At 43.7% G+C, this 20,246-nt stretch overlaps 1 protein-coding gene across 2 annotated transcripts in view; it reads right to left on the bottom strand.

Annotated features, from left to right (window-relative positions):
• Positions 1–2,553: 2,553 nt before the first annotated feature.
• WDR76 (WD repeat domain 76) overlaps positions 2,554–20,246 on the bottom strand; it is a 78,896-nt gene continuing 61,203 nt past the window's right edge. For both annotated transcript variants that reach the window (XM_058665920.1, XM_058665919.1), the window contains exons 10-14: positions 19,704–19,862; positions 16,361–16,578; positions 14,806–14,955; positions 12,269–12,322; positions 2,554–4,681 (exon numbers count right to left, since the gene is read on the bottom strand). In XM_058665920.1, the coding sequence (XP_058521903.1) occupies positions 4,426–4,681; positions 12,269–12,322; positions 14,806–14,955; positions 16,361–16,578; positions 19,704–19,862 (837 nt within the window). In that variant the 3' untranslated portion in view covers positions 2,554–4,425. The remainder of the gene's footprint in view (positions 4,682–12,268; positions 12,323–14,805; positions 14,956–16,360; positions 16,579–19,703; positions 19,863–20,246) is intronic.

The following is a 20,246-nucleotide window of genomic DNA, read 5'->3' on the forward strand; positions in this document are numbered from 1 at the left end:
AGCTCCCAGCCCTGTTTCCCTCTCAGGGAGCGATTCCTTAAGTCATCTGGGGCCTGAGGATTCACTGCAGGATGGTCAGGGGCACATTCCCAAGATCCACACAGGAGTGGAGCAGCTGCTGACACCCCAGAGGGCAGAACAGCACGAGTGTCTTGTCGATTTTGTCTCCTGAGACAGCAGAGCCAGTCTATGTGGAATACACAGTACCCGTGGAATAGTCAGGGAGAGAGGGAGGATTTGCAACGTTTTAAAGAAGCCCTTTCATCTGGACCAGAGGTCAGCCAACTCTGTAGAAGTACCAGAGTAACTACTTCCTTACTTTGGTTTTGCTGACCATCCTCTGTCACAACTACTCAACTCTGCCATCATAGCACAAAACCGGCCGTAGACGATACATAAATGAAGGATCATGGCTGTGTTCCAATAAACTTTACCTAATCAGAAAATGAGCTGAGACTGGCCTGAAGACCATAACTAAATAATGAAACTGGTCCTTGCCGGTAAGGCAGAAGAGGGTCAGCTCAACTTCCTGGCCCGTGGGAAAGCTCTAGGACCACTCCTCAGAGGAGCCACTGGAGTTGCTTGTTTAAAGGGTGCTCAACCAACCAATCAACCAGCAAAGAGCTGTGTGATGCCAAGAGGAGCAAGACCAAGCACCGGAATGCCAACACGAGACCAAATGGAAGAAGGCAAGAGTCTGATCATTTCCATACCAGCAAAAATTGGGCAGAATTACAAACATCTACTGACAAGTGACAGAACAAACCGAGAGAGATCCTGGTCAAGATGAGGGATCACTCAAAATCAACTAGCCACTGCCACTTGTCATCGACATAGCTAAGGCTTGATTGCACACAGGACTAAGGTAAAAAACAGACCCAGAGCAGAGAAGGCTGTCAGGAGCCAGGGGGCTGGTGTTAACCTGGACACTTACTTGTCTTATGCAACATAGCAGATTACCTTTTAGTGTAGTGCTCCTACCTCAGTCTGTAGAATACGGTGTTTCTATGCAGTGAGCGACAGCCTCGACGCCGACCTTTCATATTCACCACAGGGAGAGACGTGACGTCCCATTTCCTGGTGTGTTACTTGTGTCTAGAGTTCCAACAGTACAGTTGTCCGTACCATTCCCAACAGCTCAGTGTTGCTCTCTGAACAGAAGCTTTCAGATTTCCTTCCAGGATGTAATCCCAGAAAATACAGACAGAAAAGTTTCCTTCAATTTGCTTTCAAATAGTGCTTAAATAACAAAACCTTCTTTGTTCGTACCTCCCCATCATTAAAAATTGTTCAAGTTTTTAATGGCTTCACTATGTTCTACTATGTTTCTTGTTCTCTCTGAAAAATTAGTTTTATCTCATTGTAGAAACAGCAATGGTTTTCACACTTCGTCTTTCAGAATAAACTCTTACTAAATAGTGTACTGCATCTTTAAGCAGTAAAGGGTTAAACTACCTGAAAATGTGAATTTCTTAGTTCCATTAAAAAATGTAGTTGTTAACCTTCCATGTGCCAAAAACTTTGAGTTACATTTTCCTTCAAAACAATGTACTTTTTTTTCTACATATGCAGTATGTAGTTAGCATAAAATCACTGGTGCCATGAAGATTATTTTTAAACTTAAATAAATATTTACATATCATGGAAGAGTGGACTCTTTTTTAAAATTTATATCTGCCTCGTTTTTTTCCCGTTTAAAAATACCAACACAGGGATAAAAGGGTATCTGTGCAGTCTATACAGCTGACTATTCCTAACAGGGATCACAGAAAATAACCATTTTGCTTCTATCTGTGGATTCTCCTTCCTGCCTCCCCCTCCCCAGTAATACTATTAGAAACTGAGAAGCTGTACATGTGGAATAACCTGCAGCTCCGCTGGGCCCCGTTTTCCTGATGAGGAAAACCAAGAGGGTCGTGCGCAGCTCAGAGAGCGGTGCTGTGTGCTGGCAGGAAGGGCCTACCTCTTTCCTCTAGGATCCTAAGCTTCTTGCTTTGTCTCTGATAAAGGAAACTCAAGGCCAGAGCAATCACACAGGACTTGGGCGACTGGGATGCAATCCCTAACCATCTGCATTCTCTGCTAGTCTGACCAACTCTCTGTAGCACTCCCCAAAAGGAGGGCTAGCTGTTACTTCCCTGAGGTCATATATTGAAAGGCTGGACACCACAAAGCCAAAGTCACCTCCTGTACTCCAGAGATGCCAGGCAGGCCAAACTTCCAAAAGAGGCTTATCCCAAAGGCAGGGTGCAGTCGTGACACACAGCCTAGTGAAAGCCTCAATGGAGTCCCTAGGAGAGCTGTCTTTCAATACAGGTTACAGTTTAAGAATGTCCTAAGGGAAACCATTGTCCTTTAATGTACTTTCTAGATTTAGACAATTACTCCATCATAAAGCTTATCAGCAAGGAACAAATTCCTGCTCATTCTCCTTCCTTCCTGCGTTGCCTCAAAAAAATATAACTCTTTTAAGTAAAACCAGATTTAGAGAGAACAGCCATATGGAGCTTAATGGCAAAAAGTAAAAAGAAAGAAAGAATGAAAAAAGAAACATCAAGAAGTCGCTAACATTTATTGCAGAGGCCAAGGAGCTATCACCAAGTATTCATAGCTTAAACAATGAAACTAATTCAGAATAGCTTTCAACTTTATTTAAAAACAAAAGTGCACCTGCTACCAGCCACACTCAAACCCATGACATGGAACTGCTGTAAGACAGGGGGCCTAAAGCCGCCTTCACCATTTCCCCAACAGCTGACATGTAACTCAGCCTCACTGATCTTTACTTTCCTTGGTCACGTCATCAGTTAATGTTGCCTCTCACTTACCAACTTCGCTACTGTAGCATCCATCCTCTTCCTTACTAACATCCACACAACCAATTCTTAAACCAGACTTCAAATGCTTCAAGATTAATTATTTAGAAAAAAAGTACTCTTCAAGGAAATTACGTATCACTTTATTTCTGTCATACAGAATTATGAGAACATTCCTTCTTGGATTAGCTGAAGCTACCTACAAGTCTTTCAGTAGCAGTTTGCAATAGACAATAAAAAACGCTGGATAGAAGTTAAATTAATAGCAGCTGCCCTCCCCAAAACAGACAACTGAACTTACCACAGCTTTTAAAAAGAAAACATTTTTATAAAGAAATGCCAAAAGTGATGTAACACTTCCCTCAAATATGAGCAGGAATGAAGGTCTAAACTTAACAGGCTACTGAATTTGCTCTGCAGATTTTCAAGATAGGTCGTCTAAGACAGACACTGGAAGGCAGAAGGTTTCACTTCTCTATGACTCTACCACAGCAATTTAAAAATATATATTTTGGAGCCAAACCTATGGGTAAAATCGATGTCTGGCACAAGCATCCCATATAGGAGCTGTTTCAAGTTCTAACTATTCCACTTCCATTCTGGCTTCCCGATAGTACACCTGAGAAAGCAGCTGAGAACGGGCCAAGGTCATAGACCCTACACTCATGTGGGAGGGCTGGAAGAAGCTCCTGGCCGCTGGTTTCAGAATGGCTTAGCTCTGGCTGTTGAACCATCTGGGAAGTGAACTAGCAGACGGAAGACCTCAGTGTTTATCTCTCCCTCTCTATAACTCTGCCTTTCAAATGAGTAAATAAATCTTTTAAAGAAAATATATTTTATACCAGAATATACATAAACACATATGCCTACAAATATATATACATATGTAATTAAATCTTCCAAAATACGTATGCTTTTTGTTCCTTACTAATTTTTTTTGTTTGTTTTAGCTTTTTAAACACTAGCCATGACCGTGAGAGAGTTACATCACCAGTCGGGGACCCTCTTACACTGGGACAAAGGGATTGTGGCACACAGCCTATGCCAGGGTGGGGACTGCCTGCCTGGCCTCACAGCGGCTCTGCATGCATGGATGAAGCCCTGCCCTGGCAAGCCAGAGTTTCTGGGAATTAATTAGTGGAAGAGTTCAGTTCGAGGTGGCGGCATGCAGGTCTCATGGATTAAAAAAAAAATTTTTTTAAATGTTTCAAAGCCACTCAATTAGACCTTTCAGGACTATGAATCTAGAAATAAATGTTCTGAATTATAAAATAAATCACAAGTCCACATCACTATAGAATGACAGCTATATCATCAATCACAGAAACTTCTAATGATGACGATTCAAAGGCTTATAATTTCGTCCCGAATGAGCAGCAGGACTTCCAATGCCAAAACTACTCCATTTGGGTCATTAATTTCACATACACCCTCATTGTCCTGTAGAAAAGCTCCTATGATGTTCCCTGTTCACAGGTCTTACTAATATAGCAATTTCCTAAATACATCCTTTTGCCAAGTATAAACATTAAGTAACGTGAGCCACTAGGTTTCTTAGTTCCAGTGTGAACCAATTAGTCTTCCTAAACCAGAAACCTCAGCAACTTGCTTAGTCCATGAAAACATGTATCTTCCCACTGGAATTCCCTCCAGCCAAAATATACCGAGTCGGGTGCATGGAGTTGATTGAGCACACAGAGGCAAGGCACTCCCCACCAAAAAAAGAATGGACACTCTTTCCTGTCTCGTGAAAGACTTCTACCCGTCGTGGATGGGCCATGCTGCCAACTATAAAGCAATCTTCTTGTTTAGGATCCCACACGGCCTGGAACCTCGTCAGCCATCGCCCAGTGATAGTGTTGTGCCTGGTGGGGACCAAACAAGAAAATTTTAAAAGGAAATGTTAAATGACTCTAGGTAGCATTTGACTGAGGGTAAAGAACAGCACTGCCCCCAAGTGCTGGTTTTCTCTAACAAGTTTCTTCTCATTCAGCTACTGAATTCTCACTAACTTTATCTTACCCTCCCCACACTGGCAGACGTGTCTTCGTTCTCTCTCTTCATCGGGCACTGAGCTGGGTGCTTCCTGCTGCAAAAGTGCTCTTTTTTGCTGCCCATTCTAGCTCAGTTGAATATGTGAATTTTGTTTAGTGGGAAATTCTACTCTTTCCCCTATTAGCATTCCCCTCATAACCAAACATGAAACCATTTTATATCCCCTACAGCTTTAAAAATCAATGCATTTAGAGTCTAAGTGGGACTAGAGAACTGCAAGAGAAATTAGAAAGTACCTGGAGACAAATGAGAATGCAAGCACAACAAAATCTATGGGACGCAAGTTATGGTAAGAAAACAGTTTAGAGGAGTGACTACATTTTCAAAGAAAGATCTCAAAAATCAGAAACCTAAATTTGCATATCAAGGAACCAGGAAAAGAAGTAAAACAAAAGTTAGCAGAAGGGAGATGGAAATAAACATTAGTACAGAAACAAATGAAGCACAAAAAATAAAAAAAACACCAAGTCTTTATTTGTTAAAAGAGCAACAAAAATGACTATTTTTAAGCGTAAGATAAAAAGAGGGGCTGGCATTGTGCTTCAGCAGGTTAAGTCACCGTCTGCAACACCCAGCGTACCATATGGGCATTGGTTCGAGTCCCAGCTGCTCCTCTTCTGATCCAGCTCCCTTTAATGCATCTAGGAAAGCAGCAGAATATGGACCCTTTGTGTCCACATGGTGGACCCAGAGGCGGAACCATGCACCTGACTCCGGCCTGGCCCAGCCCTGCCCATTGCAGCCATTTGCTGAAAGATTCTCTCTCTCTCTCTGATATTATCTTATAAATATATCTTAAAAAGAGAAAACTAAAGTAACAAAGGGATGAATATAACTGATACCAAAAAAAGGATTATGAAAGAACAAAAAATCTAGAAGAAATTTTTTCCTAGAAATACACAAATCTATCAAGACTTACTTGTGAAGAAATAAAAAAACAGACTTTAGTAAGGAGATTGAAGCGGTGACAAAAATCTCCCAACAAAGAATACCCAGGACCTGATGGAGTTGAGTTTTACTAAATATTTTAACACTAATGGGGCAAGCACAATGGCTTAACTGACTAATTCTCCACCCAAGAGCACCACCCCATTTAAGTGTTTGAGTCCCTGCTGTTCCACTTCCCATCCAGGTCCCTGCTTGCAGCCTGGGAAAGCAATGGAGGATGGACCGAAGCCTTTGGAGCCACACACCCACTTAGGAGACCAAAAAAGGCTCCTGGCTTCGGGTCGGCTCCACTCTGGCCATTGACATCATTTTGGGAGTGAACCAGTGTATGAAAGATCTGTCTCTCCCTCTCTCTGCAATTCTGCCTTTCTGATAAAAGTAAATAAATCTTGTAAAATAAAATAATTAACACCAATACTCCTTAGCCTTTTGAAGAGGAAACTTACCCCAATTCATCCTGAGGCTAGCATAACCCTGATACCAAAAGCAGGCAAAGACAATAAAAACTACAAACTGACATTCCTGGTGAATACTGATGCAAAAATCCTCAACTAAGAACCAAGTTTCACAGGACATTAAAAGGTTTACACATCATAACCCAATGGGATGTCAGGATGGTTCAACATAACAAAAACCAGTGTCACAGACCACATAACGGAATGAAGGACAAAGTGCATGATCATCTCAGCCGACACAGAAAAAGTGCCAAAATTCAATGCCTCTTCCTGATAAACACTTCACACACTTAGAAAGAAACCATCTCCACATCACAGAGCCAATGTATCCAAAGCCCACAGCTAACACATTCCATGGTGAAAGACTGTGAGCTTTGCCTCTAAGACCAAAAACAAAGCAAAGCTACCCATCTTTACCACTCTGACGCTGCACTGGAAGTCCAAGCTGGGGCAGCCAGACAAGAAAAAAAGGCATCCAAATGAAGAAGCTAGGTTTACAAATATCATAATGTCCTGTGTAGAACTCTAAAAACTTCAAATAAAACAAAAAACTCTTACGTAATTTCAATAAATTTGTAAGACATAGAATTAACATACAAAATTAGCTTTTCCTTAAAAAAAAAAAAAAGGTTCATTTTTATTTAAAAAGTAGATTTTGGGGCCCTGGCGCAGTGGCCTAGGCTAAAGTCCTCGCCTTACATGTGCCAGAATCCCATTTGGGCACTGATTTCGTATCCCTGAGGCAGCTCCACTTCCCATCCAGCTCCCTGCTTGTGGCCTGGGAAAGCAGTTGAGTATGGCCCAAAGCCTTGGGACCCTGACCCGCGTGGGAGACCCAGAGGAAGCTCCTGGCTTCAGCCTGACCCAGCCCTGGCCACTGCAGTCATCCGGGAAATGAACCAGTAGACAAAAAATATGTGTCTTACCCTCTCTTTGCAACTCCCAATTTCAAAATTAATAAATTTTTATAAACAAACTCCTTCCACCACCACCCCCCCCAAAAAAGGAAATTAAGGGGCTGGTGTGTGATACATTACTGTATAAGCTACCACTTGCAACACTGGCATTCGATATCAGCACGTCAGGTCCAAGTCCCAGATGCTGCTAACACGCCTGGGAAGGCAGCAGAAAATCGCTTGAATACCCCTGCATGCCAGGGTACACCCACGTCGGGGGCCTTGATGGAGACCCTGGTTCCTGCCTTTGGCAGGATCCAGGCCTGGCAGCTGCAGGAATCCAGGAACAGAACCATCCGACTGCAGAGTGTGCTCTCACCCTTATTCTGTTACTCTACCTTGCAAATAAATAAATCTTTTTTTTTTAATTAAAAAAATGCTATTTACATAGCATTTCTAGCATTTGAATATGGTTTGGCCCAAAATTCATGCAGAGGTTTAAACCCCAAGTCTTACGTCGTGAGTTACTGACTGGACCTCCTCAGTTGCTGCTGCCTGTGCAGTGGACAGCAGCCCCAGATGAGGGACAAGTCAGCAGCTCACGGAGGCCGGCCAGGAACCCTGACTCTCATCAGAGGGTGGAAAGCAGAACAAGTTGGACGGCTCTCCTGGCTAAGCTTTGCAACAATGTTCTGGATCTGTGAATGCACTAAAGTGGACCTGGTCAGCCAACAGACCTTGGAAAGATTTTCTCAGCCCTGGTGCAACAAAGCCGACAATATCTCAGAACTATCAAAACCACTCAAATAATACCAGCAGAACACCCTTCCCCATGTCAGGGTCTCTAAGCTATCATCAAATGACCATCCCCCACCGTGAGGTGCAGACAGTGTCTGATAGTAAGGAGCAGCCCTTGCCCCCTCCTCCCCTTCAGACACAAGAGAAAAAAACCCTGAAACATTTGTCCCATCCACCTTCTTCCATACCTCGACCCAGCTACCCTAATCACAGGTCCACGTGGGTATGCATCCCTCTTAACTGTATAAACAATATTAAAAAGAATATTAAAAAATAAGTTAATGACACAGGACATGTGGCATGACCTAGCACATTAAGCCTCTGCATGTGGTGCCAGTATCCCATATGGGCGCCATTTCAAGTCCTGGCTGCTCCAGTTCTGATCCAGCTCCCTCCTAATGAGCCTGGGAGAATAGCAGAAGATGGTCCAAGTCCTTGGTTCTCTGCACCCGACAGGAGATCTGGAAGAGGCTTTAGGCTCCTGGCTTCTTACCAGCTTAGCTCTGGCTATTGCAGCCATTTAGGGAGTGAACCAGTAAATGGAAGATCTCAATCTCTCCCTCTCTGTAATTCAGCCTTTAAAATAGTAAGATAATGGCACTAAGAGGATGGAAAGTTATTCTAACCCTGGAGTACAGGAGCTAGAGGCGAGTGCGTGCTCTCTGACATAACCGAGGGCAAGTGCTCAGAAGGCAGCTCTCAAGGGACTTATTAGAAGATGACTATGTAAGCCTGCACTTGGCCCATGCTCGCTCTGCGGCCTAGCTCCCCATGTGATCCTTCCTCCATACACACTCCACCACTGCCCTCACCGAACACCCAACCAGTGGGGACACTCCATCTTGAACTTGAGCTATAAAACTACAAGCTAAATAAACTGCACTTTTCTTTCCTAAGTACCCTGTCTCAGAAACTCTGCTTTGATTACTATCAAAAGTGGAATAATACAAGCTTCAAAAAGAATAAAATATGGGAGAATAAACCAGAGATGAAAGGCTTCTGCTCTTAAAACTACCAAATATTGCTAAAAGTCAAAGATATAAATAAATAGAAAGACATCCTAGGCTTACAGAAGGATGTAATGTTGTTAAAATGTCCAACTATTGAAAGCAATCTATAGCTTCAATGCACTCTAGCATACTACCAATGACAGTTTCAATAGAAATAGGAAAAACAATACTAACATTCATATGGAACCACAAACAGCCCAACACTCAGTCATCTTGAACAAAATAACAGGGGTAGGTGTCACAGTGCAGTGGGTTAAGCACATCACTAGTATGAGTCCCAGCTACACAGCCCCCAAAACAGCAGACGATGGCTCAAACACTTGGGCCCCTGCCACCATGCAGGAGACCCAAGTGGAGTCTGTCCTTACTAGCTTCAGCCTGGCCGTTTTTCCCTAATGAATGGATTAATCCATTCATGGTTAAATACGTCATTAGCAGAACTTTTTGTTATGAAAATCAGGCAACACTCCTGCTATGTGATGATTTTAATGAGGTCCCCTCACTAAATCATGAGCACATGCCAGTGTAAAGCCCTTAGAGGACCAGCTTCCCGAGCTAGGAGCTGAATGCACAAACTCCCCAGTATCTGTTCTCCGTGGATTACCCAGTGTGTGGCACTCAGCTACAGCACAGAAAATAGAGTAAGAAATAAGAGCAAAGTACCACAGGAAGGAAGGGTTTAAGAACATGAAGCAACTTGGTAACGTATTTTAAAATACATTAAAAAGGAGTGAAGAAAATTTGGAAATCAGGACAAAAACATCAACATATGAACAAAAAAAAAAAACTAGACAATGTCTTGGAATTTTTATTTTTTTTTTACTACTTCAATATTCAACTAACAGTTCAGGAAAATGAAGAATAAATCATTAGAGAAATAATATTAGAAAACTTCTTAAAAGTGAAGTGACCAGTTTCCCATATGAGCACTAGTTCAGGTCCTGGCTGCTCAGCTTCTGGTCCAGCTCCCTACAACTGTACTCGGCAAAGCCACACAGGCTGGCCTGAGTGCTCAGGGACCTGTTACTACCATGGACCAAGAACAAGCTTGCAGCCTAACCAAGCACCACCCAGTGACACCATGCAGGTTTATCATTCTAGCTTTAAAATAAAGGAATCTTGGGCCAGCACCATGGCCTAGATTCAGCCTCCACCTGTAACACCTGAATCCCATATGGGAACCGTTATAAGTCTCACCTGTTCCACTTCTGATCCAGCTGCTTGCTGCTGTGCCTAGGGAAAGCACAAGATGGCTCAGGTCCTTGGACCCCTGCACCCACCTGGGAACCCAGAAGAACCTCCATGTTTCTGGTTTGGGAAAGACCCAGTTTTGTTTTGTTTTGTTTTGAGATTTACTTTTATTACAAAATCAGATATACAGAGAAAAGGAGAGACAGAGAGGAAGATCTTCCCTCTGATAATTCACTCCCAAAGTGACTGCAACAGCCAATACTGCGCCGATCCGATGCCGGGAACCTGGAACCTCTTCCAGGTCTCCCACGCGGGTGCAGGGTCCCAAGGCTTTGGGCCATCCTCGACTGCTTTCCCAGGCCACAAGCAGGGAGCTGGATGGGAAGTGGAGCTGCCAGGATTAGAATCGGCGCCCATATGGGATCCTGTTCAAGGCGAGGACTTTAGCCACTAGGCCATGCCACCAAAGGCCCAGTTTTAATCATTGTGGCCACTTGGGAGTAAACCAATAGTGGAAGATATTACTGTCTCTCCTTCCCACTCTGTAAATCTGCCTTTCAAATAAAAAATAAATCTTTACAAAGAGAAAGGGAGAGAGAGGGAGAGGGAGGGAGAGAGAGAGAGAGAGAGAGAGAGAAAGAGAGAGAGAGAAAGAGAGAGATGGGGAGAGAATGATGGTTCAATTGGCTAAGCCTCAGCAAGTGCTGGCATCCCATAGGGGTAGAGGTTCAAGCCCCAGCTGCTCCACTTCCCATCCAGCTCTCTGCTTATGGCCTGGGAAGCAGTGCAGGATGGCCTAATTGGAACCCTGCACCCACATGAGAGATCCAGAGGCTCCTGCCTCCTAGCTTTGAATCAGCTCAACTTCAGCCATTGTGACTGTTTGGGGAGTGAACCAGCAGATGGAAGATCTGTCTCTCCTCTACCTAAATCTGCCTTTCTAATTAAAATATATATATATATTACATTGTAAAACACAATTAGTGCAGATACAACAATGTATCATTGAACATCACTGAAGCAGGGCCCGGCATAGTAGCCTGGTGGCTAAAGTCCTCACCTTGAATGTGCCAGGATCCCATATAGATGCCAGTTCTAATCCCAGCGGCACTGCTTCCCATCTAGCTCCCTGCTTGTGGCCTGGGAAAGCAGTGGAGGATGACCCCAAGGCCTTGGGACCCTGCACCCACGTGGCAGACCTGGAAGCAGCTCCTGACTTTGGCTCAGCTCAGCTCCAGCTGTTGCAGCCACTTAGGAAGTGAATCAGCAGACAGAAGATCTTCCTTTCTGTCTCTCCTTCTCTCTGTATATCTGACTTTACAATAAAAATAAATCTTTTTTTAAAAAAAAATCACTATGGCAAAAAATTTTTAAATGTTCTCATCACAAAAAAAGGTAGGCATGTGACATAACATGTCAGTTGGCTCATTTTAGCTATTCCACAACGTATACATATTTGAAAACAATATGGACTACACAATACAGATTTTGTCAAATAAACTGTTGACATGAAAAATAACTGAAAAACTAAAGTTTGGATAGACCTGAAAAAATTCTGAGAAAGGAAACAAACATACCAAAGAAGAAATGCAGTCTCTACAAATTGTAAACTTGTAAAGAGTTAATATACATTACACATTCCATCCCCAATTTCATTAATACTGATAAAGAGGAGTATCTAGAAGGTATTGGGTTACATTTGATGTAAAATACACCCACACACTTGAACTAGCAGATCCAAGAAGAGAGTACTCAAACAAACAGACAGACACTGGGGAAGCCCCTTAGGACCAGAATAAACAAACACTTTAGATAACCTCATGAGCAAGTGACTAGTAACTGTCCTCTTTAATAAAGTAACAGGAGTAATTCAGGTCAGAATAAAGTCATTAACCTTAACCAAAAATAACCCCCACCTGCAGAGAACAGCGACAGACTAGAAGTTTGAAGCTCTTTATAGACACAAGAACCTGAATAGGAGCTACAAACCGGGGCACTTACACAATGTGTAAGGAAAGCAGGCCTGCTACGCCCCCTGCACATCAGCCTCACCTCTGCCCTCCCACAAGGCTCTGCATCCTTCAGCCCGTGGATCTTACCTGATGGTGCTGAGCAGCGGCATTCGGGAGCACACAGAGCTGCTGTCAAAGACCCTGCAAGACAGCAACCAGGTGAGAGCAGCACTCACTCCACTGTCTCTCACAGAATGTCTGAAATAACATCAGTACTGACCCAGGTTCTCATGGGTTCATTCTATGAAAAAGGATTAACTTAAAAATACATAGGCTTGGGCTCTAATAAACTTCAACTAGTAAAGCTATAAAGACTGTTAAAATTCACTGCTTAAAGTTCAGTGTGGGAATAATTTATGTACATACTATGACTCCAAAGTTTAAAAAGTACATTCTAAAGTGTTTGGGTGGGCTGTAAAGTTACATTCAGATTCACAGTAAAATGAAACATAAACAAGGAATTAAATTTAAACGTGCACAGGTTATCTAAAAGTGTACGCATGTAGCAACAGCAGTCCCACTGAGACTCGTTTGATCTGAGTCTCATTTCCAGGTGTTGGTAAGACTGGCCAGCAACCAAGGAAAGGAGTCCAGAGCCTTCCACTGAAGACCACGGCAGAAGGAAACAAAACACACCCCTCCCTCTGCTCTTTGTGCCTTGGCATAGTCCCAACACGGCTTCTTGGCATTACAACTTAATAATGAGACAACCAGAAAGGCAAATCACTACCAGTTAATGAAACAATAAACTCAGCAGAGTGCATGAGTTAGGAATGAGAAACACACAGCCCCCGAGACAAAGGAAACTACATGGGGAATAAGGACACACACGTGCTGTTGCGTGGTGACCAACTTCCCTACTCTACCACCTGTCCCACCTGGTAATGCTCACAACCCGATGGGAACTGTGAGTACCTGTCATGTACCACCGACCATGCTCTTATAAACGGGCAGAAACTTGGAACCATTCTGGAGACAAGCCCATGGTATGTGTTCAGGAGACACTTTTTGAATGAATAATGAATGAATCCCAAATCACATAAGCTGAAAGGAACTTCCAATTTTGAAAAAAGATCAGGATTTCTAGAAAAAAATCATTTTCCTTTGATGATTCCTCACATTTTATCAATATTGTTTAGTTTTTGTGACCAATTGGTTTAATATACATTTTAAAATTCACTTTTAAGGAAACAGCTCTATAAAGTTAGGATTCTGGGACTGGCACTGTGGCCTAGCGGCTGAAGTCCTCGCCTTGAATGCACCGGGATCCCATATGGGCGCCGGTTCTAATCCCGGCAACTCCACTTCCCATCCAGCTCCCTGCTTGTGGTCTGGGAAAGCAGTCGAGGATGGCCCAAAGCTTTGGGACCCTGCACCTGTGTGGGAGACCTGGAAGAGGTTCCTGGCTCCTGGCTCCAGATTGTCACAGCACCGGCCATTGCGCTCACTTGGGGAGCGAATCATAGGATGGAGGATCTTCCTCTGTCTCTCCTCCTCTCTGTGCACCTGACTTTGTAATAAAAATAAATGTTTAAAAAAATAAATAAAAATAAAGTTAAGATTCTAAAACCATACAAATATGTGTCTAACAGTTTGTATAGAAGCCAAATTTTTGCTATTTTTTTTTTGTTTTTTTGCCTGCCCATGGTCTGGAAGTCTGCAATTTCCATTCAGTACCTCACTTGTAGACTTAACTGTCCCCTAAATAGGAGCTTCTCCCTCTGCTAAAATTATCTACTTTAAAAAACCATTTTTGTTGGAAAGGCAGATTCATAGAGAGAAGGAGAAACTGAGAAAGCTATTCTATCTGCTGCTTCACTCACCAAATGGTCAGAGCTGAGCCAAGCTGAACCCCTTAAGAGCCTTGAGCCTCTTCTGGGTCTCCCATCCAGATGCAGGGTTGCAAGTCTTTGGGCCACCATCCACTGCCAGGACAGGAACCAGCCCATTTGGGATGCTGGTGCTTGAAGATGGAGGAAAAGCCAGTTAAGCCATCATGCTGGCCCCTAAAATTATCTCCTTTGCAGGAGGCCTGGTGCAATGGCTTGACTGGCTAATCCTCCACTTGCAAACACCAGGACTCCATACGGGTGCCTGTTGATGCCCCAGCTGCCCTACTTCCCATCCAACTCCCTCTTTATGGCCTAGAAAAGCATCAGAGGATGGCCCAAAGTGTTTAGCTCCAATACCTGCATGGAAGACCCAGAAGAGGCTCCTGGCTTCAGATTGGATCGGCTCAACTCTGCCCGCTGTGGCCATTTAAGGAGTGAACCAGCAAATGCAGGATCTTTATTTCTCTTTCTCTCTGTAAATCTGACTTTCCAATAAACTAAATGAATGAATCTTTTTTAAAAAACTACTTCCTTTACAAGATACACAAGTCAGGCTACCCAGGGCTGACAGGTAGCCTGACCACTGACTCCCACGGCAGCCACAGATCCTCCCTGCCCGTCTCCAGGAAAAAGCCATTAGGGACAGGGTACTGGTCTTCAGGAACCGAGCTATGGAATCCAAACCACAATATCAGCAACTAAACAGGGAGACAGCAGTAAGCAGAGCAGATGGTTCACTGACACAGTAGCTCTCGTCCTTCTCAGTCACACACCTCTGTCTTGTCGGCTTACCTCAGCTTACAGTCAGCGCACGTGGTCACCACCCTGTTGCCGGTGAGAGGTGAGAAGTAGGCAGAAGCAATGCTCTTGGGATGCTCGGTCACAGCCACCAAAGGCCGACTTCTGGGCTTCAGGTTCCTTGCATCGTAAATATGAACATCACTGCAATGGGAAGAAAATTGCCAGTGCTGCTACAAGACATGCAGTACAAAATTCTCCAACCTGCACAAATCCTACAAACTGGTATAGGTAAAACATGAGAAAAGTCCAAAACTATGGCAGCGACAGGAACCCTGTGAGTGTACAGACTAAATGGTTTTCCAGTTTTGCCACAAACACAAGGTACACGGGCCAATACATGACAGATTACATATAACATTCTTCCAATTAGTACAATTTAAGTTTCTTCTCACAAAACCTCAATACACATAACATCAAGGAAAAAATGTATATTTCAATACATTCTCGATTAAATCCAAAAGCATTTCTCATAAAAAGAAAAACCACTTGTCATTAATGTTGTAGTACAGCACATTAAGCTGCCACTTACCTTGCCTACAACCTGTATCAGAATGTAGGTCTGAGTCCACTTCTAGCTCACGGCTAATGCATCTGGGAGCACAGCAGAGGACGACCTGACTGCAGGGGAGTTACCATCCACATGGAGTTCCTGGACCCTGGCTTAGGACTAGTCCAGCCCAGCTGGGGAGTGAATCACCACAGGTAAGCTCTGTCACTCTGCCTTTCAAATACATAAATCTTTGGGCCCGGCGGCGTGGCCTAGCGGCTAAAGTCCTCGCCTTGAAAGTCCCGGGATCCCATATGGGCGCCGGTTCTAATCCCGGCAGCTCCACTTCCCATCCAGCTCCCTGCTTGTGGCCTGGGAAAGCAGTCCAGGACGGCCCAATGCATCCCACCCGTGTGGGAGACCCGGAGGAGGTTCCAGGTTCCTGGCTTCGGACTGGCGTGTACCGGCCCTTTGTGGCTCACTTGGGGAGTGAAACATCAGATGGAAGATCTTCCTCTCTGTCTCTCCTCATCTCTGTATATCTGACTGTAATAAAATAAATAAATCTTTAAAAAAAAATACATAAATCTTTAAGAAAATATCTCACTTAAAGAAAGAATCAAGCAATGTGGAAAATAAAATTATTTGTTCTCTGGAGTATCTCTGGAGTCCAATATCTTTAACAACCGAAGTAAACTGTGATTTGTGAAATTTAAAGGCCCCAATGGGGTGGGTGTTACAGCACAATAGGTTAACCCACTGCCTGCAATGCCTGCAATCCACATCAGAGTGTAAATCTGCTTCTCAGCTGTTGTACTTTCCATTCAACTTTCGCCCAATGCAGCTTGGGAAGCAACTGATGATGGCTCAGGTGTCTGCACCCTTGCCAGTCATGTGGCAAAACCCAGATGGAGTTTCAGACTTGTGGCTTCAGCCAGGCCTCAAGCATGGTGGCTGCAGCCATCTAGTGAGTGAGCCAGCGGATAGAAAATCAATCTCTCTGCCATTCAAGTGGATGACATCAGTAAGCATTAAAGAAACTATACAAAAAAAGCATACCTCAAGCCTGCAGTGATGAAATACTGTCTTTGTACTGGGTGGACATGAACAGTTCTTATTTTTCTTGAAGAAGAATTGACGAGCTTCTCGTAAGAAGTTCCAGGTGTCCGCCTGTCCACCAGAGACACATTTCCATCCCAGTGCCCGACTAGTAAAGTGCAGCCATCTTCTGCCAAGAAGTCAAAGGAGGAAAAGCCGCTGCTCTCATTTCTATACACCTGAAGAAACAGAAAAACCATCAGCTTACATAACACTTCCTTTTAAGGAAAGACAATGCGCAAATTCTTGGATAAAAGTGTGAGAACAATTTACTGGAATAATCTCACACTTCTCCTTCCAGCAGCCACCTGAGCACCAGCCGAAAGGGAAACAAAGACCCTGCTCAGCTGTGGGATTCGCCTACAAACGATGCAGCTACCTGTGCCAGGGCTACAAGTCAAACCTCCTCCCCCAGTGAACTCCAGCCCCAGATTTAGCCAACAAAACTTGCCAGAAAATAAACTGACTATAAATCCCATCTAACTGAAATTGTATCTTTGCTAACAAAGCCCAAAATATAGGTATGGCTGAATGTTCAACTATTTTTTGTAGCAGAGTGCTACAAATTTTTGACAGTTAATCAGGCTACATTTACCAAGAGATTTAACATACTCTTTGAGCTAACAATTTCGCTCAGAGCAATGTAACAGCAGTAAGAAACAACAAAGAGATCTGGTTAAATCAGTGACTATAAATCTCTACTTTGAAATACTATACATTAAAAAGTTCACAGGGCCAGAACTGTGGCATAGTAGGTTAAGCCCATACAGGCACCAACCAGTTCACGGCCTGGCTGTTCCATTTCTGATCCGGCTCCCTGCTAATGTATCTGGGAGGGCAGCAGAGGACAGTCCAGGTCCTTGGAGTCCTGCACCCATGTGGGACACCTGGAGGAAGCTCCAGGCTTCTGGCTTCGGATGCAGCTCCAGCCTGACCATTGTGGCCATTTGGGGAGTGAGCTAGAAGATGGAAGATTTCTCTTTGCTTCTCCTTTTCTCTCTGCAAATCTGCCTTTTGTATAAAAACTAAATATTTTAAAAATAAAAAGGAAGTTGTTTTATATCACCAAATGTCCACAATATACTACTCATCGAAAAACACAAGCTTAAAAGGACTGTGTAAGTATCAGTCCATCAGTGTAAAAAAGTAGAGGAAAAAACCATATCTACAAGTACATGGGGAAATGGATGTGTACTTCTTAGATGCAAACTCCAGACACACAACAACTGTCACTTCTGCAGAATGAAAATGGCAGGAGGAAAATGTTCTTACCAAGTCCTATTTACTATAAATATTTTATGAGTGTATTTTATTATAACTTCTAATCACATATAATCTACAATGCTATCACTTTGGGCTTAGGGCTTACACATGTTAGGAACAAAAAGCAAATATTTGCACCAAGTAAGAGAGAATGACAATGAATTGCTACAGACTGTTAATTTTAATAACAAAAATACTAAAGGCCGGTTAATAATTAATATACCAAAGGCATAATAACTCTCACAAACCCAATAAAGTCCAACATTTATAAATGAAAATTAAATTAGTATATTATATTAAAAAGGTCACAAATGGGAGTTTTGTATTCAAATTCCAGCACAAACTCTAGGTATACCTTCTATGTTCTTCAACAAGCTAGAAAACCTCTTTGCCTCAATTTTTCATCTATTAAATAACTATTTCATAGTGTCCATAAGGCTCAATAATGTAAAGTACATTCAAGATAGTGCCTAACATAATACCATAAACAAATTATTGACACACACACAAAACGAATGAATTGCAAAAGCAATATGCTAGTTGTGACAGTTGTGACTCAAGGAGTTGGCCCCTGTCATACTGGAGTGCCACTTAAGAGCCCCGGCTACTCTACTTCTGATCCAGCTCCCTGCCAATAAGCCTGCGAAAGCAGCAGCAGATGGACCCAGGACTCGGGGTCCCCCAACAATGGAGTTCCAGGCTCCTGTTTCCGCCTGACCCAGCCCCGCCTCTACGGAATGACCCAGTGGATGGAAGCACTCCTGACTCTCACTTATGAGCTCAGTCTTTCCACTCCAATCCCACCCTGACTCTTTCCCTGTAAATAACTTATACTTGAATATTTCTGGCTTCAAGACGCAGATGCCCACATGCCCAAGAGTGGGGTGGAAGGCAGGATGACACAGTCACACAGGCAGCGGGCACAGGCACTGGCATCATGCCGGGCAGTGTCACTGCCTGGGTTACAGCCTGGTGGTTTCCCCAGAGGTGCGAATGCAGGGCAGCTGCAGCCAGTGAAGCTCACTGTGTGACACCAGCACCACAGGCACCACGCTTTCCAGCTCTGGGCAGACAGAGGCCAGAGTCCGAGCACACACATTCCCACTCAGTGTGTCCACCCCGATGGAAGGCCCAATCACCCATGAGCTGCCGGCTCCAGAAACAGAACTCTCCCAAGAAATGGTCAGGAAGGAGTTTGTAGAGCATGGTACCATCCAAGCCGTCTGCTGGACCACTGAAGACTCTTAAGGTCACACAGTAGTAATACTTCTTATCAGATTTGAACTTATACCACTGAGTTCTAATGTCCCTAGACTATAACATTTTTCCAACATGACTTGCAAAAGTCATTCATGTGACATTTCATGAAGTATCCAGATTATGTAGCATCTTAGGTCACTTTGGGGACTGGTGCTGCAATATAACAAACAAAGGTGCAATCTTCAGTGCCAGCTTCCCATATGCTCCCTTAGGTACAGGCTGCCCTGCTTCCAACCTAGCTCCCTGCTTATGGCCTAGGAAGACAACAGAGGATGGCCCAAGTGCTTGGGCTCCTGTCACCCACAGGAGAGACCGGGAAGAAGCTCCTGGCTTTGGACTCACCCAGTTCCAGCAGCTGCAACCATCCAAGGAGTGAACCAGCAAATACAAGACCTTTTTCTGTCTCTAACTTTGCCTTTCAACAAATAAATCTTAATGAACAAGAAGGTGCAGTGGCATAGCAAGCTAATCCTGGGTCTGTGGCACTGGCATCCCATTTGGATGCCAGTCTGAGTCCTGGCTGCTCCACTTCCCATCCAGCTCCCTGCTTGTGGCCTGGGAAAGCAGTGGACGATGGCCTAAGGCCATGGGACCCTGCTCCTGTGTGGGAGACTTGGAAGAAGCTCCTGGATCCCAGCTTCAGACAGGCCCAGTTGTGGTGGCTGCAGTCATTTGAGGAACAAACCAGTGGATAAAGGATCTCTTTAACTCTTTCAAGCAAAATAAATGAATCTTTTAAAGTAAATAAATTGATTAATTAAACAAACACCTTAACACTTACCTCTTCAAAAACAGCTCTGGAAAAATCACCACAGCGTAATGTGCCATCATAGCTCAGCGACAGGAGGTGGGCCGGGTTAGCAGGTGAGAAGTACAGACAGCTAACTGGCTGGCTATGGGGATGAAAAAGATACACCCCATCTTCTTTAGGGCACCGAGACTGGAAGAAAATTAGAGGAAAAATAAAAACTAGTGAAAATTAGCAACATTTACTATATTGCATCATTAAAGTACTTGCATCTGCATTATATTTAATCCTTTCTTAACCCATAATTATAATTATACTAACGTTTCCATGCAGAAGGAAAGCACTAGAAATCACTTTTTCCTAATTTTCTTTAAAAAGATTCATTTTGTTTCTATTGGAAAGTCAGATATACGCAGAGGAGAGACAGAGAGGAAGATCTTCCACCTGCTGACTCACTGCCCAAGTGGCCGCAATGGCCAGAGCTGAACCGATCAGAAGCCAGGAGCCTCTTCCGGGTCTCGCACATGGGTGCACAGTCCCAGGGCTTTGGGCTGTCCTTGACTGCTTTCCCAGACC

The sequence above is a fragment of the Ochotona princeps genome, chromosome 6 (genome assembly GCF_030435755.1).
Source record: "Ochotona princeps isolate mOchPri1 chromosome 6, mOchPri1.hap1, whole genome shotgun sequence".
Lineage (NCBI taxonomy): Eukaryota > Metazoa > Chordata > Mammalia > Lagomorpha > Ochotonidae > Ochotona > Ochotona princeps.